Below are 27,748 nucleotides of genomic sequence, written 5' to 3' on the forward strand. Positions count from 1 at the left end.
CGAGCAAGCTTCGGAGGCGGGGGAGGGGAGAGGCGCATGCGCGGGCGGGGCGGCCGGGAAGGTGAGCCCCCTCGGCCGGCGGCAGAGCTCCCAGTGTATCCCCGCGCGCGGTCTGGGAGCGCAGCCGTTTCCTCGCGTCCAGGCCGGGGCCTCCGCGGCTCCGGCGGAGCGAGCGCTCTTTCACCTCGGCCGGAGGAATGGAGGTGTGTGTGGAGGGGCGGGGGGAGGCCGCTGGGGGCGGGGCAGCCGGCGGCGAAGTTCAAGCTCGGCCTTCCCGGCGCGGCCCAACCCCTCCCCCTCCGCCCGCGGCTCTCGGGAACACCCGAAAACCGTCAGCTGACTGAGGCTCTCCCTCCCGGGGGCTGGGCGCGCCGGTGACCGGATCCGGAGCCCCGCGGGAGAAGCTGGGGACCCCCTCTCTCCTGCAGCGGCCGGAGATCTCGCCCTGCTTGGGGCCCGCGCGCCTCCCCGAGGGGCCCCCTCCCGCTGGGGCCCCCTCCAGCTGGGGCCTCCGGCGTCCCGCCCGCAGGGGCCGCACGCCAAGGGTCCGCGTGGTGGGCCGGGATGGAGGCGCCGGCCTCGGGGTCTGGGCCGCTGGCGCCCTTCTGCAAGCCCCGCCCACCCCCGGGTTACTGGCAGCCCCGCTTTCCCCACCTCGGTCAGCGCGCTCATTGGAGGCCGACCCTGATGGGCGAAAGACCTGATGGTATAGTGCGGGGTGTGAGAGAGCTGGTGGCCGTGGGGGAAAGCACTTCTGACATCACAGAGATCACTTTCCTCTTGCGGGCGTCTCGGATCATTTCTCTGGCTCATGCCTTTGATCCAGTGTTTCTTGTAGAAATATCAGAATCTGGATCCTCTTTAGGGACTTTAACAAATAAGAGGAGGACTGATAAGACATCCACATACAACGTTATCTTTAACCCTTTTCCTGTGGAGAGTCTGTGTGGTCTCTAGTCGTCTCGCTTTTCCCGTGGCCTGCACGGTCCATATGGCTCAGAGTAGCAGGGAAGAGATAAGGCTGGGCTGCGCCTTCAGGCCTCTGCTCTTTCCTTCCTTGGTTGCCATGAGGATGAATTTCTATCTTTGCGTAGAGCCCTGTCCATCCTGATGACTCTCCCAGCTCTTGGTTAATTAATTATAGGATGAGTGGGAAGGGACCCTCAGAGCCAGTGATTGCAGAACTCTGACCTGTCTCTAAGGGTTGGAGTCTTCCTTTTTCCCCTATGACTGTCTCAGAGGCTGGTCTCTGCTGGGGAAACCCCTCATCTTCTTTAAACAGCTCAATTGTGTGATTATCCTCAGCAAGGCTTGAGTGCAAGTCTCATTAAAACTATCGTTGTTGCCTTTATTATTATTATTATTATTATTATTATTATTATTATTCTACCAAACAACAACAACAGATAAGACCCCCAAACTGGCTTCAGAGGTTTTAATGGACTATGCAAGATAAAAGGCATTTCATACCCTGTATCCCTGAGTCGCTATATGTTCTTCTGGGAGAGGAGGGTGGAAGAGGGGAGGCAGGAAGTCCGGACCCTTGTTGGGGATTCGGAAACAGTTCCAGTCCAGGCACCACCACAGAAGATGCTTGGCTCTCAAGGGGTGAGTTTCAGTCTTTTTAGGTAAGAAGATTAATCCTTTATAAAGTGCAAAAAAAGTTGTGATAGTAGTTGCCCCGTTGGTATCCCTTGATTGAGAAAATATAGTATTTTAAGTATTTTACCTATATTGTACTAATTTGATTTTCATAGAAACTTGGGAGGAATTATTACTCACATTTTACAAAAAGGAAATTGGGGAAATGCTTACTCGGGGCTCATGCAGGAATACGGTATCAGAGATCTAGAGTTGGGAGAGACCTTCAGTCATGTAATCTGGTCCTCTCATTTTTTATAAATGAAGAAACTGAGGTAAGGACATATAGGCAGTGTCAGTATTTGAACTCATGACCCATGACTCAAAAGTCAGTACTCTGTCCTCTGCACTCTGCTGCTTTTTGGGATTAATTGAGATAATAAAGGTAAAGAACTTTATACATAGCCTCATCATTATCAATTAGAGGCAGCTATCATCAGTAATTTTTACTTAGAGATAGTTAAGTGGTCAGAGTGGCAGGCCTCGGTCAGGAAGCCTAAGTTTAAATTCTCCATCAAAAACTTACTAGTTGCACAACCTGTGTCTTCCTCAGTTTCCTCAGAGAAGTGAAACAGTAATGGCACCTATCTCCCAGGGGGGTTTTGAGGATCAAATAAGATAATAAAGTGCTCAGTACCTGCGAAGCACCTAGTAGGCATTGTATAAGCTGTTATGTAAAGACTCCCGGGGAAGGCGCCTGGCTTTGTCCATGCCTGAATCTCTTCCCACCCTGGCCCTGCTTTCTGCCTAGACTGCCGCAGAGATGTGTTCTCAATACTGCATCTCCATAGCTGATGTGAAAAAAGCTTGTTCAGAAATCAAAGACCTCATCCACGTCACCCCCATCCTCACAAGTTCCATTTTGGACCAGTTGGCCGGCCGGAAGCTCTTCTTCAAATGTGAACTCTTCCAGAAGACTGGGTCCTTTAAGGTAAGACCGACGCCTCAGATACTCACTTTGGGTTGGAACTTGGTCTTCTCCTGTCACAGGAGCCACCCAGGCTCACAGGGGGCATGGTCTCCACCGGGGAGGCACAGACCTCATAGGCCTCCAGAAACCAATTCTGGTCAGGAGCCCTTAATAGTGGCCAAAGTGATAGTATTAAGTATAATGGCACTTGTAGGAAATTGGATTCTAGCTCATTCCTAATGAATATATGAGAAGGAAAGGAAAGCATCCTCTGAGATGCAGTGGGGCATTTCACTACCTCTCTGAGGTAGTGAGGAGATCCTCTCAGCCAGTCATGTCAGACTTGAATAGAAGTGACTCCCTTGAATTAGAAAGCCAGAAATTACTATTATCTATGTTTATTTAGGAATCAAGGTCTTGCTTTAGACACTTAACAGCTCCTGGGGAAATCACCACATTATGCCTCAGTTTCTTCTCCTGTGAAATGGCTCCTAAAGTTTCTTCTAGCTTTAAGTCTCTGTTCTCTCTCTCTGGGCCTCAGATTTCTGGGTTTAGTCACTACTCCAAGGTCCCTTCTATCTCTAAATCTCTGATCTTCTGTCCCGCGAATCGTATAAAAAGAGGAAGGAATAACAGATGGACAGCCTGAATGTTTCATTGGTAATGATGAGTGCTAAAGGACCTAAGAGGAGCGTCTAATAGGATGAGTTAATAGAAAGCCCTGCCCCTGAAGTCAGCGAAATCGTAGGTTCAAATTCTGATGGTAACACCAACAGAGGACTCATTATACTTTCTGAGACTCAGTGGGGAGAAGAGTGCCAGTAGTATAAGGCCATGAAAATGAAAAACAGTGTAGATAGGTCAGCCTGATGTGTGAATGCAGAGGCAGTCCAATAAAAACTCTGTAAAACCGCAGAGAATCTTACAGCATTAATCTGGGAAGTGCCTGTAATCTAGGTAACTCAAAACAACTTTTGTTGTTTTGAACCGCTCCTGCTTTCAAGGCCATTACTTTCTATGAGGGTGGGTAACATCAATCAATCAGCAAGCATTCATTAGGCACTTAGTTTATTCTAGGTTCTGGGGGATCCAAAGACAAACAGTTGAGCAGTCCCTGGTATTTATGAGCTTTCCTTATCTCAGGGTGGGAGACCTCAATCAATTAGCATTTATTAATTATCCATAGTATGCAAGGCACTGGGGATACAAAAAAGAAATGATCCCTCCCACCAGCCACTCCCTCATTCTAATGAGGGAGACAAGTCCAAAGTCATTAAAGAATTTTAAGGTACTAGAGAGAAGCCAGGTTTGTTCCAGGGAGAAAGCAGAAGCAGGGGTCAACCAGCAGCCCCTAAGGAGGGAATGCACGTCACTACAGGCCATGGATTGGGGAACCAAATAGTCCTTCCCATAACTGGACTCCAAGGCAATGCAGGGGGACACAGCCCCTCAGTAAGCAGCCTGAAATGCAGAGCAGCAGTGGGGATCACCGCCCTATCCCAAGGGCTGAGACCCAGAAAGAGAAGCTTCCCTGGAGGAGGAGGGGGAACTGGGTAGAAAACTGCTGTTCCAGCTAGGATTTTTTCCCACAGGCTAAGAAGGATCTGTGACCCTGGACTTCCAGTTTATCACTACTGCTAGGTGACATCTGCCCTGATTAGCCTTGAGCATCTGGGAAAAGGGGAGGCTTGAGCTGGGAAGCCCATTTCTGACTTGTGGAGGAAAAGCAAATTCTTGGGAAGCAGCACAATGAACAAAACTCAAGACCTGCTGGTTAGAGGATCCTAGATCTAGAGCAGGAAGAGACCTCAGAGGTCATGCATCTATCTCCCTTCCCCCCCCATTTTCCATATGAAGAAACTGAGACTCAGAGAGGCCTAAGATTGTCCAGGCTCACCAAGCCAGGATGTGCCAGACATGGAAGTTGAACAGCCGTCTTCTAAGGCCAGCTCTATCTTCTAAGTCACACTCCTTAAAACCCCTATTGGCAAGAAGCTTATGGAGATCCCCTTGGTAAAATTCAAAGCCTGCCTCAGTCCCATACTGCTTACATTAGGGCCTCAGTAAAGTGAGGGAATCAGACTAATTCCTTATTTTTTCTTATTTATTTGTTTTTATTCATTAATTATTTGTATTATTTATTTATAATTAAGTTAATTAAACTTAACACACATTGCTTTATGAATCATATTGGGAGAAAAAAAATCAGAACAGAGGGGAAAAAATACAGAAGAAAGAACTGAACCTAGCATGTGTCGATTTACATGCAGTCTTAGTTCTTTTTCTGGATGCAGATGGCATTTTCTGACAGAAGTGTATTGAGATTGCTTTGGATCACTGAACTACTGAGAAGAATCAAGTCTTTCATAGTTGATCATCGCACAATCTTGCAGTTACTGTGTATAATGTATTCCTGATTCTGTTTGTTTTTCTCAGCATCAGTTCATGTAAATCTTCCCAGGCCTTTCTGTAATCAACTTGTTCATCATATTTTATGGAACAATAATATTCCATTTACCTTTATATACAACTTGTTCAGCCATCCCCCAACGGATGGACAGATATACTCTTTTTCCAAATCTTTGCCAACACAAAAAGAGCTGCTACAAACATTTTGCACGTGTGGGTCCTTTTCCCTCCTTTATGATTTCCTTGGGATACAAACCTAGCAGTGGCACTGCTGAATCAAAGGGTGTGCATAGTTTGATTGATCTTTGAGCATAGTTCCAGATTGCTCTCCAGAATGGTTAGACCATTTCACAATTCCAACAACAATAAAATTCCAATTTTCCCACATCCCCTCCAACATTTATCATTATTTTTTACTGTCATCTTAGCCAATCTGAGAGGTACGATATACCTCAGAGTTGTTTCAGTTTGTATTTCTGTAATCAATAGTGATTTACAGTTTTTTTTTTTTCATATGACTTTAGATAGCTTTAATTTTGTCATCTGAAAACTGTCTGTTTATATCCTTTGATCGATTGGGGAATGACTTGTATTCTTATAATTTGATAGTTTTTTAATATATTTTAGAAATGAGACCTTTATCAGAAATACTGGCTATAAAGATTTTTCCCAGCTTTGTACTTTGCTTTTGATCTTATTTCTGTTGATTTTGTTTGTGCAAAACCTTTTTAATTTAATGTAATTTAATGTCTTTCATAATGTTCTCTAATTCTTCTTTGATCATAAATTCCTCCCTTCTCCAAAGATCTAATAGGCTAATTATCCCTTGCTTTTTTTTTTTACAGTATCATCCTTTATGCCCAAATCATGTACCCATTTTGACCTTATTTTGGTATGGGATGTGAGATGTAAGTCTTTGTTGAAGTTTCTTAGATCTTAATTTCCAATTTTCCTATAGTTTTGTCAAATAGTGAGTCTTATCTGTAATGTTTTGGTTAGCTTTCTGGAGGTCTTGGGACCAGCCTTCATTTCAGCTGAGTAATCACCAGGAGAATAGCCAGGGATTAAGTCCAGATTCTTTATTGTCTCCTTCACTCGGGGCCTGGCTAGCTTTCTGGAGGGCCTTCACATGGGACTTGGTTTCAGTGGAGAAATGAAGGAAAGCCATTCCAAGGAGCCTGATCAAAGATGGAATTTCTCCCTTGTCTAGTCCTTGTTGGCTCTTATGTACTCTATTATAATTACAATCTTGTAGAATAGGTGTCAGTCTTGTAGAATTATATTAAGTACTAAGTATATGTACTGAACTAGAGAACTATTAATCACCATGCTAAACTAAAGAACCATTGTCTTATCAGTTCCACTGAGTTAAACCTTGTTGTAAGAATCCTTGCCTCAAGTATATTTCTCCAGAGTTCTGGCCCATTACACTTATCCCAGAAGCTGAAATCTTTGGGTTTATCAAACACTAGATTACTATACTCATTGACTATTGTGTTTTGTGAACCTAACCTATGTTCACCAATCCGTACTGTTTCTAAGCTAGTACCAAATGGTTTTGACGACTGCTGCTTTTTAATATAGTTTTAGATTTGGTACTGCTAAGCCTTTTTTTTTTTTTAAGGCTGCTCAAAGTTTCTGTTAAGTATAAAGTAAACAAAGTTCCTGAGGCTGCTGGAAAGCACATAGTTGATTCAGATAGTAAAAAATAATAATAATAATAATAGTCTGAGTTTTTATTACTTATTCTTTGGTGTTTTGTTTTTGTCTTCCTTAAAAAATACACATACACAACACAAATACTTATGTAATTAAGCAGCCTGTCTGTTCTAAGGGAATGGATGGGACAGGGAAGGGGGAGGAGTGCTCTGATGCCTTCAGAAGTGGGAGAAGCAGCAAGGGGGATGCTTGCAGAAGGCTCAGTGGCGGTTATTTGACATGGGGCTTCCTCATGGCCCCCTTAGCCAGCTCACAGGTGATCGCACCATGAGCAACCTAGATCATTCGCTGGGGATTCCAGTACAGTGGTCATGAAAGGATGACTTGACTTTAAAGAACCCTGCCCACCTGTGGCCTGCTTCTGATTTGGGAAGACCGGGATGGTGGGGGATCACTTTCCCAAAGTACTCAGCCCTCCCACAAGAGCTGTTGCTGGAAGTGGAAGCTCAGACGCCTTCAGTTAGTAGTAAACTGCTGGCAAGATTGCTGCCATGGTGCTTGTTCTCGTAATGATGTAAATCTTAGCAGCAGCTCTCCAGTCAGGCAGTGGACAGCTGTGGATGATCACAGACCTAGCTGGGGGGAGGATGCCCTGGGTCACAGAACCCATTTGTAAAGGAGATAAAAGAAGAATACCCCACAGTAACAGGAAATTTGAGAGTTCCTTAGGTTTCCAGGTTAATTCTAGAAGCATGGCTCTAAATTTATTAAACAGCCTTGTTTCTTCCTTTTGCTAACAAGTTATCTTGGACAGGTTGCCACCTTGGGTCTGTTTCCTCCTCTCTAAACTAGAGTCAGATTAGACAGTCCTACAGTGACCACATAGACTGGCTCTGTGACACTGAGCCTCTGCCACCTCCCTGGTATGACCCTATGAGACTCTTACCCAGGATCCAGCTGTGTTGTTCACGTGGGCAGCTCTTGGTTCAGACGTGGACTCTTACCCAGGATCCAGCTGTGTTGTTCATGTGGGCAGCTCTTGGTTCAGACGTGACATTTTTTTCTGCCTGTAGATTCGGGGGGCCTTCAATGCCATTCGGAGCTTGACCTCCAACACTTCTGGAGACAGGAAGAAACCCAAAGCTGTGGTCACTCACAGCAGTGGGAATCATGGCCAGGCTCTCAGTTACGCAGCCAGACTAGAAGGTAGGAGGATGGGTCACCACCATCTGAGCACTTGGAAATGCCTGGCTTCACGTCCCAATTCTGCCCCCGGGCTCATCTCTGATATGGAGAGTCCTGGTGCCCCCCACCTCAATGCCCTTCCCTCCTTCCCTCCCTTCCTCCCTCCCTTTCCCTTGCAAGAGAGGGCTTATAACTTCATAGTACTAGAAGAGAGAGCAACCGTTAATGTGTCAGTGGTGTTATGTCTCGTGCTTCCGATGGTCACCAGAACAGAGAACTTCTTCCTTCTCTCCTTGTTTTCTGTTTCATTCTCTACCTACATATCATTCCTCCCCCACCTCCCACTAGAACATAAACCTCTCATGAATAGGCTTTCATATTTTTGTCTTTGTGTCCTCGGCACCTAGCACAGTGCCTGGTATACAGTAAGCAGTTAATAACCCACAGAGTGCTTTACTTGAATCCAAAGCCTGCTCCTGACTCCTGACTGCATGACATTGGGTAAGTCAGGCAACCTTTCCAAACTCCAGTTTGTTTCAGGGACTCAGGGACTACTGATTCTCCAGAGAGGTGATGTATCTATGGGGTGCCGATCCAAAGGGATACAGGTATCTGTCTGCAGATGTGCCAGCCAAAGAGGGATGTGCTCAGTCAGAAGACCCTCAGATCTCATCCTAGGTTGAGAGCTTGAGAGGGATTTCAGCCCAGAGCTCCCCATCTTTCTCGCGTCTATTTGGGCAGGTGCTCTGGAAAGGCCTTTGGACCCCTTTTCAAAGTGAATAAAGTAAAATGCAGAATTACCAAGGAAACCAATGATGTTGAATCATCACATTTTTTTAAACTAAAACCTCTGCTCTACCCCAACCCCGCCCCACATCCTATAGTCAGAAGAGTCAGAAGCTGAGTAAGAATGAAAAACTCCACTCTTGAGTGCCAGGCTTTGAACCCAGACCCCTCAACTCCCAGGACTCCCAACTGCTAGCAACTACAGATGTTTGTTTCTTCAGGAATTCCTGCCTATATTGTGGTCCCAAGAACAGCCCCTTCCTGTAAGAAATCAGCAATACGGGGCTACGGAGCCACCCTAGTAGACTGTGAGCCCAGTGATGAGGTAACAGGCCAGCTTTCATGAGGCAGCCAGTATCACTATCTTATTTTCATGGGTTTATTTGCCATTACCCACAAAATAAGGGTTATTTTTATGGTCACACTCTCTCCCTATAGTCGAGAAAAATGGTGGCAGCCAGAATTGTGAAGCAAACTGAAGGGATAATGGTGCATCCCAACCAGTGCCCAGCTGTGATGGCGGGCCAGGGCACCATTGCTCTGGAAGTGCTCGAACAGGTGAGGAGCCTCAGCCTCTAACTCTGATGGTATAAGCCAGCAGCTGCCTTCCCAGCCTGATAATGTTCCCTCCTTCCAGATAGTTCTGCCTTCATGCAAGTTTAGTTCAGGCATGTCTATTTTGTGTGTTTTACTACCATAGGTTCCCAAGGTGGATGCCCTAGTGGTACCTGTAGGGGGTGGAGGGATGATCTCAGGAATAGCAGTTACAATCAAGGTAAGAAAGACCCTTCTTCTAGTCAAGGAAACCTCATTTTATCTCCATGGTCACTATGGGTATTCTTCTGAGCTATTGATTTTTCTCTACCACTCAGACTTCACACAATTTTCCTCTTCTCATCCCTTTTTTCCCCAAGAATAAAAGTGAAACCAGTTCTACAAAACCTACACAAAACTTAATTTTTGCTAATTGTGTGACATTCCACATCCAGTGGGGATAGGCTTGTGGTGACACTGCTGAAAAAAAAACTACAAATTAGTAGAATTGGTCCTCGAGAATAAGCTACACAAATTTGCTCATTACCCTCCAACCTAGTGATTAGGATGCCAGGACCACATACTTAAGGATATTATTGCAAAGGGGAAAAAAATCTTGTACACAGAAAAATTCTGAACTTTATTCTTAGTGGCTGAAGCAAGTGAAAATTTGTTACAGGTGAATATGGCTAAAAACAATTTTTTTTTTTTTTTTGATTTGATTTGACTGCTTCTTTAGTAGTAATAATGCCTTGTTTGCAAGTCAAGGCCTGTATGTAGCTGCATATACTTGGTTTTTATTTTCCCCTTCCCCCCATCCTCTCCTTTGGCCTCTTCCTGCCCCATCCAGTTTCCTCTGGAGGCAGAGTGCTGGTTGGCAGAGAGCCCCTGAGCTCTGCTCTAGCATGCTGGCTCCCCACCTTCTCTTCACCCCAAGAGCTCTGCCTGCTCTCCCTTTCCCCTTCTGGGCTTCAAATGACACAAAGAGCTGCCAGATCTTGCAGTGCACTTTATTTCAGATCCATTCCTTGGAGGGCCCTTGAGGCTCTCCGCATAAACAGTGGCCATGGTTCAGCCCAATGCCGGACACCTGCCACTCTCCCGACAGGCTCTGAGACCAGAGGTGAAAGTATACGCTGCGGAGCCCTGTAATGCCGATGACTGCTTCCAGTCCAAGCTCAAAGGGGAGCTCACCCCTAACCCATCTCCGCCAGACACCATAGCAGATGGGGTTAAATCAAGCATTGGCCCCTATAGTTGGCCTATCATAAGGGATCTGGTGGATGAAGTCTTCACTGTCACAGAGGATGAAATTAAGGTAAAAAAACCTCAGAAATTTGGGGGGGGGGGGGTACATGAAGGCAAGAATGCTCAACTTGGCAGAGGGCCCCAGGGAACACTTGGTCCCTCCCAGGGACCAAGGTGCCCAGTGCATAAAGCATGGACCCTGCAGGGAGGTGATGCCCCCACTGAGCTGAGCTGTTAGAAGTGACCAAAAACAAGGCACTGTTGCCCTCTGGCCACGGGCTTTTTCTTCTGGGCCCACAGCATGCCACCCAGCTGGTGTGGGAGAGGATGAAGCTTCTCATCGAGCCCACGGCCGCAGTGGGAGTAGCTGCTGTGCTGGGCGAACAGTTCCAGAAGATGCCCGCTCTGCAAAATGTCTGCGTGGTTCTCAGTGGGGGGAACGTAGACTTAACTTCCCTGGGATGGCTGAAGCGAGCAGAGGAGACCCAGCTCCCTCTGGACTGAGAGGTGTGTGCGCTTTCCCCCTCCCCTCCCTTTTCTGCAGGAGCCCCAGGGGAGAGCCTTGTCCCACACCTTTTGGGCCAACACAGCAGGATGATGAGCACACTTAGGGCAGCACCTTATTCCATGTCTACTTCTAGCCCAGGGGAGGTTTCCTCATTTGACCAGGGTCTGGGTTCTGGCACATAGGGATCATAAGTCCATTTGGGGAAGACCCGTTTGTAGAGATTCATCAGCACTGTGTCCTGAGACTTCAGCTGTCCATCAAATGTGCACTTCATGTGGCCATGAGTACCTAGGGAGCAAAGAGCAAGTTCCAGGAGGGGCCCCACTGAAACTGTTGTCACTTCCAGGGACCAAGTCCTGAAGCCCAAACTCACCAAGCGGCTCCTTGATGTGTCCTCGGCGACCCCATTTGGTTCTCAATTCCACTGGTTTAAACCACAGCACATCCTCTAAGATTAAAAACATCAATGAAGAAGTGTTTTAGTAAGCATCATCTCTTAAAGGCCAGGCGCATGATTACAGAATACAGGGGGAGGGGGAATCTTTGCATCCAAGGGAGGCAGAAAATGGGGTATGTACACCCAGCTTTGAAGGGAACTAGGGATGTTAAGTAGGGCTGAGGAAGGAGGACACAGATAGCATGGAGGCCACAGAATGACCAGGAGACCCAAATGAAATGAATCTATGAGCACAAGCAAGGTTGTCACCTCAGGACCCCTGATAAGAGCCGCCTGAAGGCTCCAAGGTGGCTGGGAGGACTCTGAGGGAGCAGCAAGGTTTCCCAGCCCAGAATCCAGTATTAGAAAGGACCAGACACAGCTGGGACCGTCCAGCTCACCCCACTAGTGTAAGAAACCAAGGCTCTGGAGGGTGAGGGGCAGGGCCAAGGCCAGGGCAGGATGTGCACTTCTCTCTGAGTTAACACTTGGCCAAAGGGCCCTTGAGGCAGTCATATCATCAGTGAACACCCTCTGATGCCAAAGGCTACTGGAGTCTCTCTGTCACCTACCTCTGTTAAAGAACATGTAGCGGACCACAGCCATTTTGGTTAAGATCTTGAAAGGGTGCCCGCTCAGCACCAGTCTCTTGATGACCATCCTGTCCGGATTAACTGAGAGGAGCGACCCCGTGGCAATGAGGCTGTGCTTGCCTAGTGGATTTGGGGGATGACACATAGTGATCCATGGAGAACAGCAGAAATAAGGCTGCCAGCCACTCATTGGCAGGGCTTCCCATTTCAGACCTTAATCCCTTCCAAAGATGAAGGTAAACCCAGAAGGAATTGGAACCTGTCTTGCCTGTCCTACCCCCCAGAAAGCTCTCTGCTAAGCCATCCAAGAGCAGCCCTTCTCCACAGATTCAGACCCCACTAGGCAGGATGCAGGTCCTTGGCAGTGACCTTTTCTAAAAACACGTTTGATCCTCACCCAGTGAAGCTTCCCCCTCAGCCCCCCGGGGGGCCCTTCAGGCTCCAGCGCTCACCATCAGGCTTCTGTTTGAAGAGCAGCACTGAGGCTGGAGGGAAGGTGATCGGGGCATAAACAGTCACCACCAAGGCCACATCAGGACGAAGGAACCTCTCTGCCTTGTGCTTATCCGCTAACAAGGGAAAAAAATTAAATAGCATCTGGAGCTCAGAAAAATATGCTTGTCCTCGAGCAGTGCACTCCCCTAGGCTTGGGGCAGATAGCCACCCCTAATGAGCTCCTGGGCTCCTAAAGACCACCAGGCCACTTTTCTGACCACAGCTAGCTCACCTGCCGCCCCGCCCTTGTTAAGAGACCATTCCGTTCTGAGGCCTGCACTAATAACTTCCATCTTTGCCCCTGTCCCAAATGACAGACAGTAGTCTCAAAGGTCTCATGTTATTTCAACCAGGGAAAGAACTCGCCTCCAGAGGCCCTATCCCTAGTGAGAGGCGAGTGTGGTCTGCACAGCTGGGGACGAGGGGAACCAGGGGGCTGGTTTATATGCCTGCAAGGCACTATTTTAATACCTGAGAAAGTCACTTAACCCCAAAGCCTCAGGCCCTCTTTTCTAAGCCCGGATGAGAAGCAGTCACAGTTCACAAGATTGTTGGAAAAGCCAAAAAGAATGCACAGCAAACAAGGCTGCCAGTTCACAGTTATTCCCAAAGTCTGCCCAAATGGCCCAGGAGCCCCGGGCCCCCTCCCCTTAAGCCATGGTGGCTGTAGACCTGCAGTGTGCTGGGAGTAGAGAGGCGAGGCCCGGAAGCGACGGAAGCCGCAATGGAAGATCATCTCCTCTTTGGATTTCACAGGCTCCTCGTTCCCGGGGTGTCTCCTCACCACCATGTTCAACACCGACATCTATAGGATCAGGAACATGTGCTGACGTGGGCAAATAGGTGCCCTCAGCTCGAGATGAGCCAGTGAATAGCCCAAAGCATTCAGAGTGGGGGTAACAAGACACCCCTGCCTGCCCCCCCAGGACAAATGTCCCTACTGCCCCCCCTGCACATCTGAGGGCCAGGTGTTCTGGGGGAGGGCTGTCACTGCTAGCACCCAATCACAGGCACCCCCACTCCAGCCCCGCCAATGACCTGCACGTCTCCTACTGCGGCCAGCAGGCCATACCCCAAAGTCTGTCGTTCTAAAGGCGGTGGTACCCCACAACAGAGATGACCCCCCCCAAGGAAGAAGCCTCAGAGCCACACAGAACGCATCACCAAGATGCTTCAGACAGGTTCAGACATTCTGGCACCCACCATCACTGGCTTCTCCATCCTCCCGAGGAGCCTACCCAGGAAACGGAGCTCCAGATTTCCAGCCCAGGCAAGGACAGCGGTGGCTCACCTTCTGCTCGTGCGGCAGCAGGGAAAATGCGACCAGAGGCGCGCCCTGCCTGAAGCTCTCGCCCACAGAAGCAGGAACCCCCGCCACGTGCAGGGTCACGTACCATCCAACCTGCTAAGAGAAACCGTGCAAGCCCAAGGTGGAGCAGACCCCCCCCTGGGGAAGGCAGGGCCCCCCTACCCCCACTAGGCCACCCCGGCCTCGGAGGCTTCAGGGCATCACACTGAGGCATCACCAGGACTCAGCCAGGTTCAGACATTGCAGCCAACATCATGAGCACCTCCTCCCTAAAGCAGCACAGGCCATGACAGACCTGGGTGAGGCAGCTGGGGGTGCCAGAGGGCACCACACATGGCCTCCAAAGCCTGCCAGTGGGCGACCCTGGGCAAGTCACTCCACCCCGTCTGCCTCAGTTTTCCCATCTATGAAAAGGAACCTAACAGAATGACACACCATTCCAGCACTTTGCCAAGCAAAACCCAAATGGGGGCACGAGCCGGATACCTCAGCCCCTTCAGGTTCCTCTTCCTCAACCTCCTTAAAGATCCGTTTCCTAGTTCTGGAAAAGTCCTGAAACTGAAAGATCCGTGCATAGTCCTGGGGCAGGTTTTCCTTGGGATCCCACGGGGATGTCCGGAAGCTCTTCAGGCCTCTGTACTTCTGAAACCTGGACACAGACACACCTGAGAAATGAGCCAAGCCAGGAGCTTTGTGGAACCTTCCAGGACCCATAGAACGAGAACCCAAGTGAGTACTTCCCAAGACCGTCCAAAGGGAGGACTCAAGCCAAGTCTGGACCCCCCAAGCTCTAAGCTCACCCAGGCCAAGGCCAAAGTGGCAGCAGGCCGGAACACCTCACTCAAAGAGCCCCGAATCTCCATCCTGATGTTGGCAAAGACCTAGGCCAGGTCTTCCCTAAGTGAGACAGAGAAAAGCACCTGTCCCCCAGAGAAGCCCGTAATGGAGAGGACCCCTGCTGGGGCCAGGGGCCTAAGCTCAGCTGGGACAAGCTTGTTCATTTTGGGGATCCTGATCTACCCCTCCCTGAACAGCCCAGTCTCTTCTTCCATAAAGACAGGCCCGATTCCCTTCAAGTCCCAACTTCTCCAAGGAGCTCGGACCTTTAGGCCTTCACAGAATTCACTAGGAGAGGAGCCAGAGCTAAGGGGCCCTGGGGAGAACTAGGGATCAGTCGTTACACTGTCCTCAAGTCCAAGGGGCTGCCTTTGCAAGAAGGAGTCTGCACAAGCTTCAAATGGGGATTCTTTTTCCAGAGAGGATTTAGAGTGGCCCTCCCAAGGCTCCCTGGACTAGAGGCCACTGAGCAAGTTTCAAAGGCCATGCCTAAGATCAAAACCAGGAGCTGTAGGGGCAGGTCTTCCTACCCGCCGTGCCAACCCCGATTCTTGCTTGTCTACCACAATGCTGGGGGCAAACAAGCGAACTGACCGGACTCTTGCTGCCACGTCCCTGGGAGTGTCCACTTCATCTGGAAACATCTCATCCAGCCTTTCCTGCTTGTATTTCTCCAGCATTTGTTCCTCGGCCTCTTTGTCAATCTTCTCATCATACTGGTCATCCCGAACAGACTCCCCCAAGGTCACGGTGTCACATTCTTCCTCGCTCCCTTCAGCCTGGAGACAGGAATACAAATTTCATCTTGAACAAGCAGCTTAATCTCTGGGCTTGCGCTTCAGCGGCACTCCTGACCTTTCCTGGATAAATGTGAGCAAGCAACTCAAACAACCCTGTGGCAGAGAAGGCAGGGACCTGGCTGGGGATCAGGCGAGAGCCGTGCCTCCACGAGGGGTGCTGAGAACTACGAAAGGCTAAGTAAACACCAATTCTCAGTCACTCTTCCATGGAGCCCTTCTTTGTCTGCTTCAGTGTCCACTTTCCAAAACTGTGGGTCAAGATCCCATATGGGGTCTTAGAACATGGGGGTTGTAAAATGTTATTATCAGTAAATGTCTGACTCGTACATTTATGTTATATACCTGGGATCGCACCAAAATTTCTTGGGTGAAAAGGGGTTGTGAGTGGGGAATGTTTAAGAAGTCCACCCACAGAGGCAGGAACCCCCACCACGTGCAGGGTCACGTACCATCCAACCTGCTAAGGGACGCCGGGCAAGCCCAAGGTGGAGCAGACCCCACCTGGAGCAGACCCCACCTGGGGAAGCTAGGACCCTCTACCTCCACTAGGCCACCCCGGCCTCAGAGGCTTCAGGGCATCACACTGAGGCATCACCAGGACTCAGCTCATGGCTATCCAAGCTTCAGGCCTGGCTAGGGCCTTATCCTCAGCAGTGAAAGCAGCAGAGCTGGCTCACCTCTGAATCCTCCTCCTCCATGAAATCCTCAGCCTCTGAATCCTCCTCCTCTTCCTCCTCCTCCCCACTGCTGCTGCCTTCCTCATCCACAATCCACTCAGCCTGGTAGCTGGATGTGCCTTTGGGGACTTTCTTCACCACTTTGGCTTTTTCCTTTAAGAGGGCTGTAAAATGAATTTGGGGGTCAGGGATAATGGGACAATTTGTTCTGCTGGACTATGAATTTCTGTTATACTTGTCTTGTTCTCTTATATGGGAGAGGATTAGAGGGGAGAAAATAAATAGTTGCTAATTTAAAAAAATGGAAAAAAGGCAATTAAAAAAGTCTATCAAAAGTATGATCTAGCTAAGGGGGTGCTCAAAGTATTCTCACATGCAGTGCCCAAAGCGGCTCTCTTTTTAAGGAAATCTAGAAGACAAGAATAAAAACTATTTGGAAAGAAAATTCAGTCACTGGCCTCTTTCCATGTGACATCAATAGAGCTCAGCTCCCGACCTGCAAGAGCCCTCTAACTCCACTCTTGCTCACACAAATCAAAGCTTCACTGTTCTTCCCCCACCCTCACCCCGAGCCTGACTGCCTGAGACTTTCATCAGCACCCAAGGAAACCCAGGATCCTGGGAAAACACCATGGAATGACCCCAAAGGGCACCAACCTTTGGCCTCATTCAGTTCTTCCTCTGTGGGCCACGTCTGTTCTCCCTCCATGGGGTCCGGAACCACCTCTGACTGGAGAGACTCCTGCCGAGCAGGGTCTGCTTTTACTAGAACCTTGATGTCCTCCTCCATCTCGGACGCACCATCGGCATCCGCAGCATCGATCTGGGAGAGAAGGGTGGCCGGCTGCTCAGTCTGGCCCTTCCTCACTGGGCCCCCCAAACATGATACCTCAGAACCAGGCTGCCCCCTATGGCACCATCAGATTCTCCAGCTGCTCTCCCACTTGCCACAGAGGAGCCAACCCGGAGTGCTTTTAGCATTCATTCTTAGGGGCAACCACTGGGGCAGTGGGGTCCTAGAGTGGGAAACAGGAAGGCTGGAGTTGGGCCCATGCCCCACGCATCTGCCCCCAAGCAACTCACTCAGCCTCCTTTAGCCTGTATTAAGTGAGGATAATCACAGCACCCACTCCCCAGGTTGTTACAGAGATCCAATGAACTATCTGTGAAGCCCGACCTGCCAGGACCGTAGACGACTTCGCTATTATCATTTTCCTAGTTCACTTTCACAGCAGGCTTAGGGTTCATTCTGAACTAAACTCAACCTTGCTGAGGCAGCCCAAGACTGTAATTTTCCAATTTCCACTGCGGCCACAGACAGGGCCATGGGCAGAGAAGCTCTGTGGGGTTAACGGAACTTAGCTTATCTCAAGACAAGGCAGGCAGAGAAGACTCCCCTCCCCCACTCATCTTTCCTACTTGTGGCTGTCACACTATCATTTTTCAGAGACATCTCACTCTCCATGACCCCAAGCTACTAGACGTTTAAGGTAGCATTTGAACTTCAGTCTGGCACTCTATAAACTTTGTACCACCCAGTTGCCACACCGATCTTGCTTAAATACTGCTTTCCTAAAATGCAGGATTCCAAGGAGCCTGCTCTTTCAATGACTCCCTATATCCTAAGCCATTGGCCAGGCTGGTTTCCACCCGCTTTGATAACTTTCACCTCTCCTCCACTACTTTCCAACAACATCCCAAGCAGCACCATTGGCCCAGCCCAGTAAGCACTTATTAAACACCTCCCGTGTACCAATGCAGATCTACAGATTGGCCAAAACTAATATTTCTTTCTAGTAACGAGATCAAAAAAGATCTAAAATGACATGTGCTGCCAGCTTCTTTGGAAACCAGCAGTTACCGGCAGCCACAGCCCAGTCCGTAATATCACACACCTGCATTGCCATGTCCGTGCCTTTGCTGGCCTTAATCACTCTGGGATTTAGAGGAAAAGGGTCTGCGGGAGCATCAATCTGCTTGATCTGAAAATCGCCATGTCCAACAATATGCAAGAGACGGTTTACGTTGAGAGTCTGCCCACGAACATAGCCTGACAATTTTAAGGTGCCCACTGAGCTGCTCTCTTGGCTGGGCACAAAGTCAGCAGTGTAAGCAAACATGTAGGAACGCCGGTCTCGGAAGGCCAGATGCCTTTGCTTCTGGTTAGCCAGCTGTCGAAGGAGCAGCACGGCGTCCTGCGGGGTGTCCAAATGGAGCAGTTTGTCTCCAGGGAATCGCTTCTCTAAGACCTTGCTCAGCTTCTTCTTGGCATCTGCTTGTTTCTTTGGGAGAAGGCTCCCAACCCCCTGGATAGCTAGAGCTGGGCACAAAAGACATATTGGTAGTTAGAAGCCTTGGAAGCTAATTGCAATTAATGAACCACTTACCCTACCCTGAGCCCAGAGCAGACAAGGGACTCGGGTAGATATCCCACAAACCTAGACCCTCAACCAACACTGGGCAGCTAAACAGCCCCCTCCCCCTAAGAGGGGTGATGATCATAACCCACTTACAGTAGGTGGGAAGACCTTGGGCAAAGAGGCAAGAGAGACAGTAATCTCCTGTGCTGTCCCAGCCCTCCACGGGATCCAGAATAAACAGGATGCTATCAGCCACTTTGGCCAGGTCCAAGACAGTGTGCAGCTCCCCTGGATTCAGAAGACAAAGTCAAGATGGGATGAGCAGGGAGGACGATAGCACTTAAACCACCGGGGCAGCCCAGGCCAAGCCCACCCCAGGGGCCTTCTTCGGACTTCACCCACCTGGCTGTGCAGCCGTGAAGAACCAGCGCCGCTTCATCTGAGGGCAGAGCAGCACAAAGCCCGGGGCCCCGGCCCGCTCCCCCGCGGGCACCGACTGCGGGTCCGAGCTCCGGAGCAGCTGCAAAGCCTGGCCCAGGGAAACGCCGGCGTGCAGGGGCACCAGCAGCACCTGGTGAGGCGGCCCATCCTTGCTGCCCAGGTGCCGCTTCTCCTCCAAGACCTGGGGGCGGGGAAGGGGCGTGAGACCTTCGCGGCTGAGAAGGGGCTTGCGCCGAGTCTCCCACCGCGTGGCCTCCCTGGCGGACGCGCCGGGCCGCTCCCTGCTCTCCCGGAGCTCGTGATCTTTATGAGATTGAGGAGGGGGCGGCCCGGGAAGACCGCACGCGGGGGCAGCGTGAGCCGCCAAGGGCCGCACCGGCAGGTTCGGGAACTGGGAGCCTCGTTTCTTAGGGAGATCACTTGGAAAACAGTGTGGAGGGTAAAGAAAGGAGGGGCTGAAGGGGGGGGCAGCGGGGGGGGGGGCGGGGAGGGAGGGACGCGCCTCGGGCTGCCCACCCCCGCCCCCGCGGGGACCGCCCGCCTCTCCCAGGGCACTGCCCACGGGGCCCGCGCCTCCCCTCCTCCCGCCCGGGCCTCACCGCCTCCTTCTTCTGCTTCCGGAGCTGGTTGGCGCGGTGCCTCTGGTCCACTCGGCTAAGCTCCTTCCTCACTTTCTTGCTCTGGACTTTCACGGCCACGCGACCTGCAAGGCACGAGCGTGAGCCGAGGGCGCTACGGGAGCCGAAGCGGCTCAGGCGCGGCCGAGAGCGCGGGGCCCAGGAGGGCCCTAGGGCGGAGGACTTCCTGGGCCGGCAAGGACGGCCAAAAGGCTGAGCTGGCCCGTCCTCCCACCCGCCCCAGGAGCACCTCACCTTTGCCGTCCCGCTGAGCGGAGCCCCGACTCCGGTGCCGTCCGTTCTTGTGAGCCTTATTCTTCTGCTTGAGCGGGCCGGAGCGATGAACCGCCATCTTGCCCCACGTGCGGCGGCCTTCTACTTCCAGTCTTAAGCCAAGTACTTCCGGTGCCTCCAGCAAGGCGGCCTGAATGGGTGGAGGCTCTTCCAGGGGGCGGGGTTTCGCTGGGGAGGGGCGGGGCTTCCACCGATTCCAGGAGTAGCTCACGCCTTAGCCAATGGGCGAACAGTATTTGAGACCCACCACCTACTTCTTTCTAACCTTTCCTTAGCTGGGCACCTACGGACTGGGGGCTTTAAAGGGAGTTCCGTGAGGCGCCCTGAGGAGCCTCGCTCGTTCCTTGGCCCTTTGCTGGTGACTGGGGAGACCCCTCCCCCCGGGCCCTTCTGAGCTCCGGGGCCGCTGGGGCAGCAGCTGCAGCTGCTCGGGTTTCTTAGATCTTCTTCTCTCCCTCTTGGCCTCAGAGGCGCCTCTGGAGCGAGACCCCCGGTTTCTAGGTGTGGGCTGGGTAACTCTCCCGAAGAACCTCCTGGGCTCTGGGAGGTGACCTCATCACCGTATCAACTAGAATGGATTAAGCCTTAGTGGGAGATGTCCGTTTTTTCCCAGCTTAACTTTTATGGAGATTTTTTGCATCGCCTCTTTTATTTTTTTTATTTAATAGCCTTTTATTTACAGGTTACATGTATGGGTAACTTTACAGCATTGACAATTGCCAAACCTCTTGTTCCAATTTTTCACCTCTTACCCCCCACCCCCTCCCCCAGATGGCAGACCTGTGGTTTCTTAATTGTGGGTGAGGATAAGGGAGAGAACCTAGAACTCTTTTTTTTTTTTTTTTTTACTGAGGCAATTGGGGTTAAGTGACTTGCCCAGGATCACTAGGAAGTGATAAGAGTCTGAGGCTGGACTTGAACTCGGGCCCTCCTGACTTCAGGGCTGATGCTCTGTCCAGTGCCCCACTTAGCTGCCCCTACGACTCAAATTTTAAAAACAAAAGTCAACTTTTTTTTGTTTTGAATGTAACTAAGGAAAAAACTAAATAACAGAATCGATTAAGCCCCACTATGTGCCAGGCTGAATGCCACAAGGCAAACAAAAAGAACAATTCTCTCGACTTTCTACATCTCCCTCGCTTAAAACAAAAGGAATCTGGCTCAGACAAGGGAAAAGCCCCTCAGGGTAAGCTCCTCTCCTCTAACTTCTGGAACGGGATCGAAGCCAATGGCTTAGGTTTGATGCAAGTCCCTTCACCTCAGTTTCCGCCTCTGTAAAGTGGGCCGGTCTCTACAGTCTCTTCCGGCACAAACAATCCTGCAGGTCTCATTGCTGGCCAAACAGCCTGACGACTCCGAGACGCGGAGTTTGCCACCTACAGTAGCTCCCCACCCCACCAGCTGTGGATCGTAAACAGGTGGCGCTGGCCCTGGACCGAATCCCGAGGCAGAGTTAAGTCAACCATCGTATCTGAGGCATCTTCCAGGCGCCTGGCGCTGTGCTTAGCGTTGGGGATTCAAACAAAAGCAAAAAACAATAAGAGCTAACTGGGGAGACTTCTCGCAAACACCTCGCTACAAAAAGACAGAGGCAGATAGAAAGGGGAGTCCTCAGAGAGGAGGCAGAGCAGCCGAAAGGCGGCCAGCGATCCCTAGTTAGTCACCCGCATCCCCAGCCCCGAGGGCTCCGCCCAAGTCCGGAACGAGGGGCGGAGGTCGCCCTCCGCTAGCAGTTGCGGGGTTCCCTGCGTGCGGGGCTCCGCTCCTGTCGCCCAAGCCCTCGAACTGATCTATCTACCCCGCGGGAGAAGCCGTTGTACTCGGCTTGCATTCACCTTTGGGGCGGCTACTTTTAGTCGGGTGAAAGGCCCCCTCCTCTCCCCACTTCCCGACCCAGGGGGGCACGACTGCGTTCTCTCTGCCCCCCGCCCCGCCATGTGGGGGGGGCATTCACGAAGCGCCAGGCGCACGCCCTCCCGGCTAGGGGTGCGGGGGTGGGCGGGGGGAGCCCGTTGCCATGGAGGCTGCCGCTGGATGGCACGCAGCTCCCCGGCCGGCCCTCCCCGCTTCCCCCGCCCCAGGTAGGCGCTGCCTCCCCTCCCGCCTCCCCAAGCCCCCCCGGCCGTGGGAAGGGGCCGGGCCAGCCTCCTGACGTCTGTCTGTGCCGGGCTCGGAAGATGGCTGCGGAGCCGAGCGGCGGGCAGCGGCTGCGGCGGTGGCTGCGGGGCGCCGGGAGCGCGGCGGGCCGGGGCTCCGCCTTGCCCGCGGGCAGCTGAGCGGCGGAACACCGCACTAGGCGCGGCGGCCAGCGGCAGTAGCCGGGGTTAGCCGGCGCTGCGCTCCGCTCCCCGGCACCATGAACCGCACCGAGGACGCAGTCAAAGAGAAATTACTGTGGAACGTCAAAAAGGAGGTGAGGTCCGCGCTGGGGGCGTAAGGAGCCCAGTCCCGGGGGTCCCAGTGGGCGCTCCCCAACAAACCTAGCGTGGGTGGGGGAGTAGGACTCCAAAAGGGCCAGCCTCGGGGGGCCCCTTACTTTAGGGCCCCCTTCGTGCTTTGGAGGGACCCTCTCCGTTTGGGAGGACCCTCCCCGAGAGGGGGGAGTCTCGCCCAGCGTTCCCCCGTGCTTGTTTTCTCCGCGGTCCCTGCAGCTCCCCACCCTATGACGGCAGCAGCAGCCTGGGGAACGGGGTGGGGGAGTGGGAGGGGGAGCGATGGTTGTTCCTGTGGAAGGGAGATCGGGGCTGGGGAGATACTATTCATTCATTTGAAGCCCTGCGGGAGAGAGGGACGGGGGCGGGGTTTCTCTTTGGATTCCCTGGGGTGCCGGGGCAATTCAGGGCACCCCCCCCCCAGCTCTGGGGCTCGAGGGTTATAGAAGTTGGATGCTTATCTCCTGCTCCTCGCCCCCCTTCCCCCCGCACCCGCTCCCGGGACGAAGGACTTTGCTACAGAAAGGTTTTCCCCACCCAGACTGATTGTCCCTCCTCCCATCCCCTTAAGCCGAGCTACTGCCCGATTCTTGCCTGAGAAAAACCCGCCCGATCGTCTACATTTTCAGTGGAAGGAAACGCCTGTACTTTCCTACTAGAGCACCCCCCCCTTCCCAGTTTCCTTATACCTTACCCCTCTGACCTCTTCTATTCCCGGTGGCCCCCCTCCCCCTTCCATCAGTGTGATTCTCTCCCTTGGAAGTGTCTTAGCTGCCCTGCCATGTTTTTTCCCTTTAAGGGGTTCATTTCTAAAATGTCCAGTTAACCCAGAAGCATTTATTATTCTACCCAAGCCAACGGAGCCCCTTTCTCTGCATCCTTCCTGGCTTCGGGACCTTGTCTTCCAACCACATATATCCCCACACCCACACACCCCAACTCTATAAGAGGAAATGCCCCTAGTGAAGAGTTCCCCAAAGCCTAAAAGGAAAGGGGGGGTCCCTTATTTGGGGGAGGAAGGATGCTGAGCCCTGTGCCAGACTTCAGGAAGCTTGATGTGGCAGCCAATTTCAGGATCCAAGGTAGACTGGTCTGGGGGGGCCTTTGGAGTAGGGATACCACTTCTTATAAAGACTCCCCCTTTCCCTTCTTCAGAAAGAACGGCCAGATTTCAAGCACACTTAAACTTAAAGCTAACTGTCTCTCCTTTGGCTGACTGAGAGAGACTAGATATACAGTCAACAAGTATTTGTTAAGGGTTTCTTATGTGCCAGGCACTCCGCTATAGTGCTTGATAGACAGGTACAAAGAAAGGCAAAATCCTTACCCTGATATATTGAACATACTCATTTCTCCTATTAGTAATGAGGTTCCCAAATGCACCTGGATGAGCATAGCCAGGAAGACATTAAACACGCCAGATCCCCAGACAAGCAGGCTGATGACCAACTGAATCTTCCCCAGGGGAAATAAATAAAAGCAGCTCACAAGTAGAAAACAAACTCCGTTCTCCGGGGAGATGGGCCGGATGGTATGGGAAGCAGGACACACTGGTAAAAAGCAAAGTAGGACAAAGAGCCTAGGCTACCCAAGCTATATTTGGACGATGCTGAAACTTGGGGAGGCTTGTCAGGTGACGGAGATGAAGATGTCTAGCCAGACCACTCTAGGATCATAGATTTAGAGCTGGAAGTGAACTGGCAGGCCATTTAGTCCAACCCTCTCGACTTTACCGATCAGGAAACTGAGGTCCAGAGAGGCTAATGACTTGCCCAGCATCACAATTATTTAGTGGCAAAGGTTGGTATTCAAATCTAGGTCTTCTTGACTTCCAATCCATCATTCTTTCTTTCTACTGTTTCCTTAATGGATGAGTTCTAATCAAGGTGAGTGCTTTCCAAACAAGTGTGAGGAGACACACAGGTGCAAGGCATCCCACGTGTCCTGGATTAACCCTGAAGTGATTCACGTCCACCTGTAGATCCTTTAGAAGTAATGGGTTCTGGGAAACTTTACCTTGCCTCTCACTAGGAGAAGTCTCAAGCTTAAAAAAAAAAAAAAAAAAAGTCCTTTTGTAGGCAGGACCAGACATTTGTTAATGTCCCGCCCACTCTGCCAAAATGGGTATCACTCTCACTAGTCTATCATTCTATTCATTTGACTTATAACCCTCTCCCTATTAAGAGCCAAGAACTCCCAGAAACGAGCACCAGTTAGACAGTAACCTCCTTAAAGGTAGGCAATGTTCTTATTTACCAGTCTTTGCATGCCCAGGGCCTGGCACATAATACTTTATTACTTGTTGACTGATGAGCCATTGACAGCTTGGTGAGTTGTAACCACAGTCCCCTAGGAAATAAGAGTCCCTTCCAGATCCAGGGGAGCCCCAAGTCTGGAAGAGCCTACTGATGGAGGAAGATAGGCCGCTGTTTCACCAACTGCTTTGTATATAGAGGGAGATGTGACAGTCTGCCATATGCTCTATCCTGTCAGTGACAAGGTCCTTGGGACCCCTCTGGCTAAGAAAGACTGACAGAGAGCTTCATCTGTTCCTAGGTAAAGCAGATCATGGAAGAAGCCGTCACCAGGAAGTTTGTGCATGAAGACAGCAGCCATATCATTGCTCTGTGTGGTGAGTGACGGGCTGCATATATGAGAGAGCGGATCTTTGTGGGCAAAAGGAATGGAATGACTCACTGTTTTATCTGTACCCCTAGAACCGGGCCTGGCACATAAGAGGTGCTTAACAAAGACTCGCTGATTAGGAGAATGAGTAACTAGTACAGAGGCAGAGGCAAAATTTGAACCCATGATTTTGGAGTCAGGGACAATGTGGAATTGTTCCCTGGAGCTTCCTTTAAGCATCTTTCAGTTTGTCCTTATTCAGCAGTGACTACTTGGCGTAGCCTGGTGATTATTTTTTGTGATGCTCTTTCATTCTTTTATTCTTCAATTCAATTCTCTTACTCTCACCATTTTTAGTGAACACATTCTCTTTCTCTCTCTCTCTCTCTCTCTGTCTCTGTCTCTGTCTCTGTCTCTGTCTCTCTCACAACAAAAGTCTTCCAGGATTGAGGTAAACCCAGAACCATTCTACCTCTGAATGGATCAAAACTAAAACCTCTAAGCTGAATTCACTTTAGATTTCCAGGAAGTTTATTCTTCCTAAATCCTCGGGAACAAGTAGCAAGGAGCTAGCAGCTTTTCACTGTGGCTGATGAGTCAGGGGAGCAGCTACATGGGGCAGTGATCTGGAGTCAGGAATCCCTGAATTCAAATCTCTCAGACACTTACTATTTTACTAATTTACTGGGCAAGTCATCTAACCCTATTTGTCTCAAGGACAACCAAAAAAAAATGAGTGCGTTCAAGAGAACTGGGCAGAAATGATTAGATATTAATCAAATTGTAGGATTTAGAACTAGGAAGCAACTCGAGCCATCTAGCCCAACCCCCTCCTCATTTTACAGGTGGGGCTCCCCAAAGGGAAATGACTTGCCTAAGTTAACACCAGTTATAACAGTGTTAGGATTCAGACCTGGGTCCGGAAACTGCAAATCCAAGATCTTTCCTTTGAAGCGTGGAAGCAGGAGAGGAAGAATTGTTTTTTCCCAGATCTTTGGCTCTTTGAAGCTCATGGTAGGTTTCCGAGACTCTAGCTTCTGCCCCCACTTTTGAAGACGAATGTTTTCCCAGGCCCTTCACATAGTAAGTCACACAGAGGACTGATTATAATCTATAATGTTTGCTGTGGGAAAATTACATCAGCTCTGATTCAATTGACTTGGAAAGGTATTAAACTGGCCCCTTCCATGTTTTGCTGCCTCTGCTTGCACTGTGCCCAATACAGTACCTCACACATAGTGGGGAGTTTTTGGATTTCGAATCATGCTTGTGGTTTCACAGACATAGGGAACTCCCAGGTGAGGAGGCTCCCTTGTGCTGTGGGGGAGCACCCACTATACAGTACAGGGTTAGCCTGGACCACTGAGAGATCCTGGAATTTGTTCAGACTCAGCTACTTATGAGAGACAGGTTTTCAATCCCCGTCATCCTCATTCCAAGACCTGCTCTCTCTTCATGACTGCAACCTTGCCTCTCACACATAATGTTCCCTTATTATGTGTGAGTCAGATTGAGGAAATAGGGCCTTGGACAAGAAAGGAATCAGCCCAGATCTAATCCTAATGGGAACTCTTGCCCTGATTTACCTTGTTTGACTTTTACTTTCCCATTTTATAAATGAGGAGACAGAAGTCCAGGCTGCCCATGTGACTTGCCTGGGATAATAAAGGTCAAAAGTGGGATTTAATTCAATTTCCAGTGTTTCGTTTTTTCAGCTGCAAAATACAACTTCCTGCAAAATTATAGAATTTCCCCATTATGGAATAAGAGAATTTTAACTCCAAAGTGTTAGCCTAGAGACTGTCACAAGCTTCAAAGTTCAATAGCTCATATTCTAACTTAGTCATGGGTTAGCTGGACACCTGGGCCTTCTTGGTAAGATTTAGCTTCTAACCCAGTCCCGTTATCATGCCTAGAGCCAGGACCTTGTGACATACCCATCCACCCCATTTGCGAGGCTTGAGCAGCCCCCAGCCAGCTCACACCTTACCCAGAACATATTTATATGCCATAGGATTTTTGAGCTGAAAAGGACCTTAGAAAGCATCTTATTGAACTCCCTCGTTTTATAGAGGGAGGATCCTTGAGACCCTAGAAGGGAAATGATTCACTCAGCTTCACAAACCCAGCCATGGTCACATACCATTCCTGAACTGGCTCCATCTCCCACTGCCCGGAATGCTCTCCTTCCTCATCTCTGTCTCCAGGAATCCGCAGCTTCCTTCAAGGCTCAGGCCATAGGCCACTTCCTATGGGAGGCTTTGCAGGCTCGGGGCACTCTCCTTCCTCAGATGATCGTTCATGTATTTGTTTTTGGAGGAGATGGGTGAGAGACTGTACAGAGTCAGGAATAGAGAGCTGATCTTAGAGGGTTCAAATTCTGACTGTGTGACCCTTGGCAAATCAATGGATCCCCAAGGCAACTGTCTGAGCCTTTAAATCTAAGCAGAGAGTAGGCTGAGGCACTTCCCTCCATGCACTTAGAGCATCCAGGACATTTATCTTTACAAGTTGGTACCTCCATCTCTTCCTTAAAGACAAAGTTTTTTTTTTTGTAGATGGCTTAGCTGCTAGAATTCTGAAGCTAGAATCTAGAAGACCTGAATTCAGATCTTGTGTCAGAGCATTCCCTAACTGTGTGATTCTGGGCAAGTCACTTAATCTCTTTCTGTTTATCTGCAAAAAAAGTCCAGCCCCTCTCTCCCCGGGGTAACTTAAATATTTTGCAAACTTTAAAAGACACTCTTGAAATGATAAGTTATCAGGACAGCTAGTTGGTGCATGGGATCGAAGCCCTGAAGTCAGGAGGTCCTGAGTTCAAATGTGACCTCAGACATGTAACACTGTGTATTTGTTAGCTGTGTGGCCCTGGGCAAGTCACTTAAACCCAATAGCCTCAGCAAAAAGAAAAAAAAAAAATTAAAAGATAAATTGTTATTATTTTAAATGCTT

General features: G+C 50.3%; 3 protein-coding genes and 1 non-coding gene across 8 annotated transcripts in view; 2 read left to right on the top strand and 2 right to left on the bottom strand.

The window, feature by feature from the left end:
• The first annotated feature begins 67 nt into the window (after window positions 1-67).
• SRR (serine racemase) lies at window positions 68-11,354 on the top strand. Of its 3 annotated transcripts, none has more exons than XM_031967802.1 (9): window positions 68-203; window positions 2,393-2,572; window positions 7,693-7,825; window positions 8,812-8,915; window positions 9,029-9,148; window positions 9,291-9,365; window positions 10,233-10,442; window positions 10,673-10,879; window positions 11,227-11,354. In XM_031967802.1, exons 1-8 carry the CDS (start codon window positions 198-200, stop codon window positions 10,874-10,876), a joined length of 1,032 nt encoding a protein of 343 aa, XP_031823662.1. In that variant the 5' UTR covers window positions 68-197; the 3' UTR covers window positions 10,877-10,879; window positions 11,227-11,354. The 3 variants fall into 3 exon arrangements, with proteins under 3 accessions (XP_031823662.1, XP_003770169.2, XP_012405320.1); XM_003770121.4 differs by lacking the exon at window positions 68-203 and adding an exon at window positions 1,402-1,608; XM_012549866.3 differs by lacking the exons at window positions 68-203; window positions 2,393-2,572; window positions 8,812-8,915 and having other exon boundaries at window positions 7,542-7,825.
• Window positions 9,798-19,847, bottom strand: TSR1 (TSR1 ribosome maturation factor). 2 transcript variants are annotated; one of them, XM_012549864.3, is made up of 15 exons: window positions 19,701-19,847; window positions 19,428-19,531; window positions 18,790-19,009; window positions 18,541-18,675; window positions 17,923-18,347; window positions 16,685-16,850; window positions 16,028-16,191; window positions 15,145-15,329; window positions 14,200-14,362; window positions 13,696-13,806; window positions 13,077-13,209; window positions 12,362-12,478; window positions 11,889-12,029; window positions 11,254-11,328; window positions 9,798-11,168 (listed from the first exon to the last, which is right to left on the bottom strand). In XM_012549864.3, exons 1-15 carry the CDS (start codon window positions 19,795-19,797, stop codon window positions 10,993-10,995), a joined length of 2,412 nt encoding a protein of 803 aa, XP_012405318.1. In that variant the 5' UTR covers window positions 19,798-19,847; the 3' UTR covers window positions 9,798-10,992. The 2 variants fall into 2 exon arrangements, with proteins under 2 accessions (XP_012405318.1, XP_023359477.1); XM_023503709.2 differs by having other exon boundaries at window positions 13,696-13,809.
• LOC111720822 lies at window positions 13,532-13,624 on the bottom strand. The gene has a single exon (XR_002770320.1). It is a non-coding gene; the product is annotated as a small nucleolar RNA SNORD91 family (small nucleolar RNA).
• A 1,854-nt stretch (window positions 19,848-21,701) lies between the features above and the next one.
• Window positions 21,702-27,748, top strand: part of SGSM2 (small G protein signaling modulator 2) — a 68,822-nt gene continuing 62,775 nt past the window's right edge. Inside the window, exons 1-2 of one of the 2 annotated variants that reach the window (XM_031967803.1) lie at window positions 21,702-22,152; window positions 24,728-24,803. In XM_031967803.1, the coding sequence (XP_031823663.1) occupies window positions 22,096-22,152; window positions 24,728-24,803 (133 nt within the window). In that variant the 5' untranslated portion in view covers window positions 21,702-22,095. The remainder of the gene's footprint in view (window positions 22,153-24,727; window positions 24,804-27,748) is intronic. The other variant, XM_031967804.1, reaches the window with a different exon arrangement.

Source organism: Sarcophilus harrisii, chromosome 4 (genome assembly GCF_902635505.1).
Source record: "Sarcophilus harrisii chromosome 4, mSarHar1.11, whole genome shotgun sequence".
NCBI lineage: Eukaryota > Metazoa > Chordata > Mammalia > Dasyuromorphia > Dasyuridae > Sarcophilus > Sarcophilus harrisii.

Excerpts from the sequence above, each read along its gene's own strand:
- SRR (XM_003770121.4), top strand. The coding sequence starts at position 1,492 with ATGTTCTTCTGGGAGAGGAGGGTGGAAGAGGGGAGGCAGGAAGTCCGG. Across the intron at positions 9,149-9,290 it reads CTCTGGAAGTGCTCGAACAG|GTTCCCAAGGTGGATGCCCT; the intron begins GTGAGGAGCCTC and ends TTACTACCATAG. Across the intron at positions 10,443-10,672 it reads TCACAGAGGATGAAATTAAG|CATGCCACCCAGCTGGTGTG; the intron begins GTAAAAAAACCT and ends CTGGGCCCACAG.
- TSR1 (XM_023503709.2), bottom strand. The coding sequence starts at position 19,797 with ATGGCGGTTCATCGCTCCGGCCCGCTCAAGCAGAAGAATAAGGCTCAC. Across the intron at positions 18,348-18,540 it reads CCAAGGTCTTCCCACCTACT|CTCTAGCTATCCAGGGGGTT; the intron begins GTAAGTGGGTTA and ends TTTTGTGCCCAG. Across the intron at positions 11,329-11,888 it reads CTACATGTTCTTTAACAGAG|AGGATGTGCTGTGGTTTAAA; the intron begins GTAGGTGACAGA and ends TTTTAATCTTAG.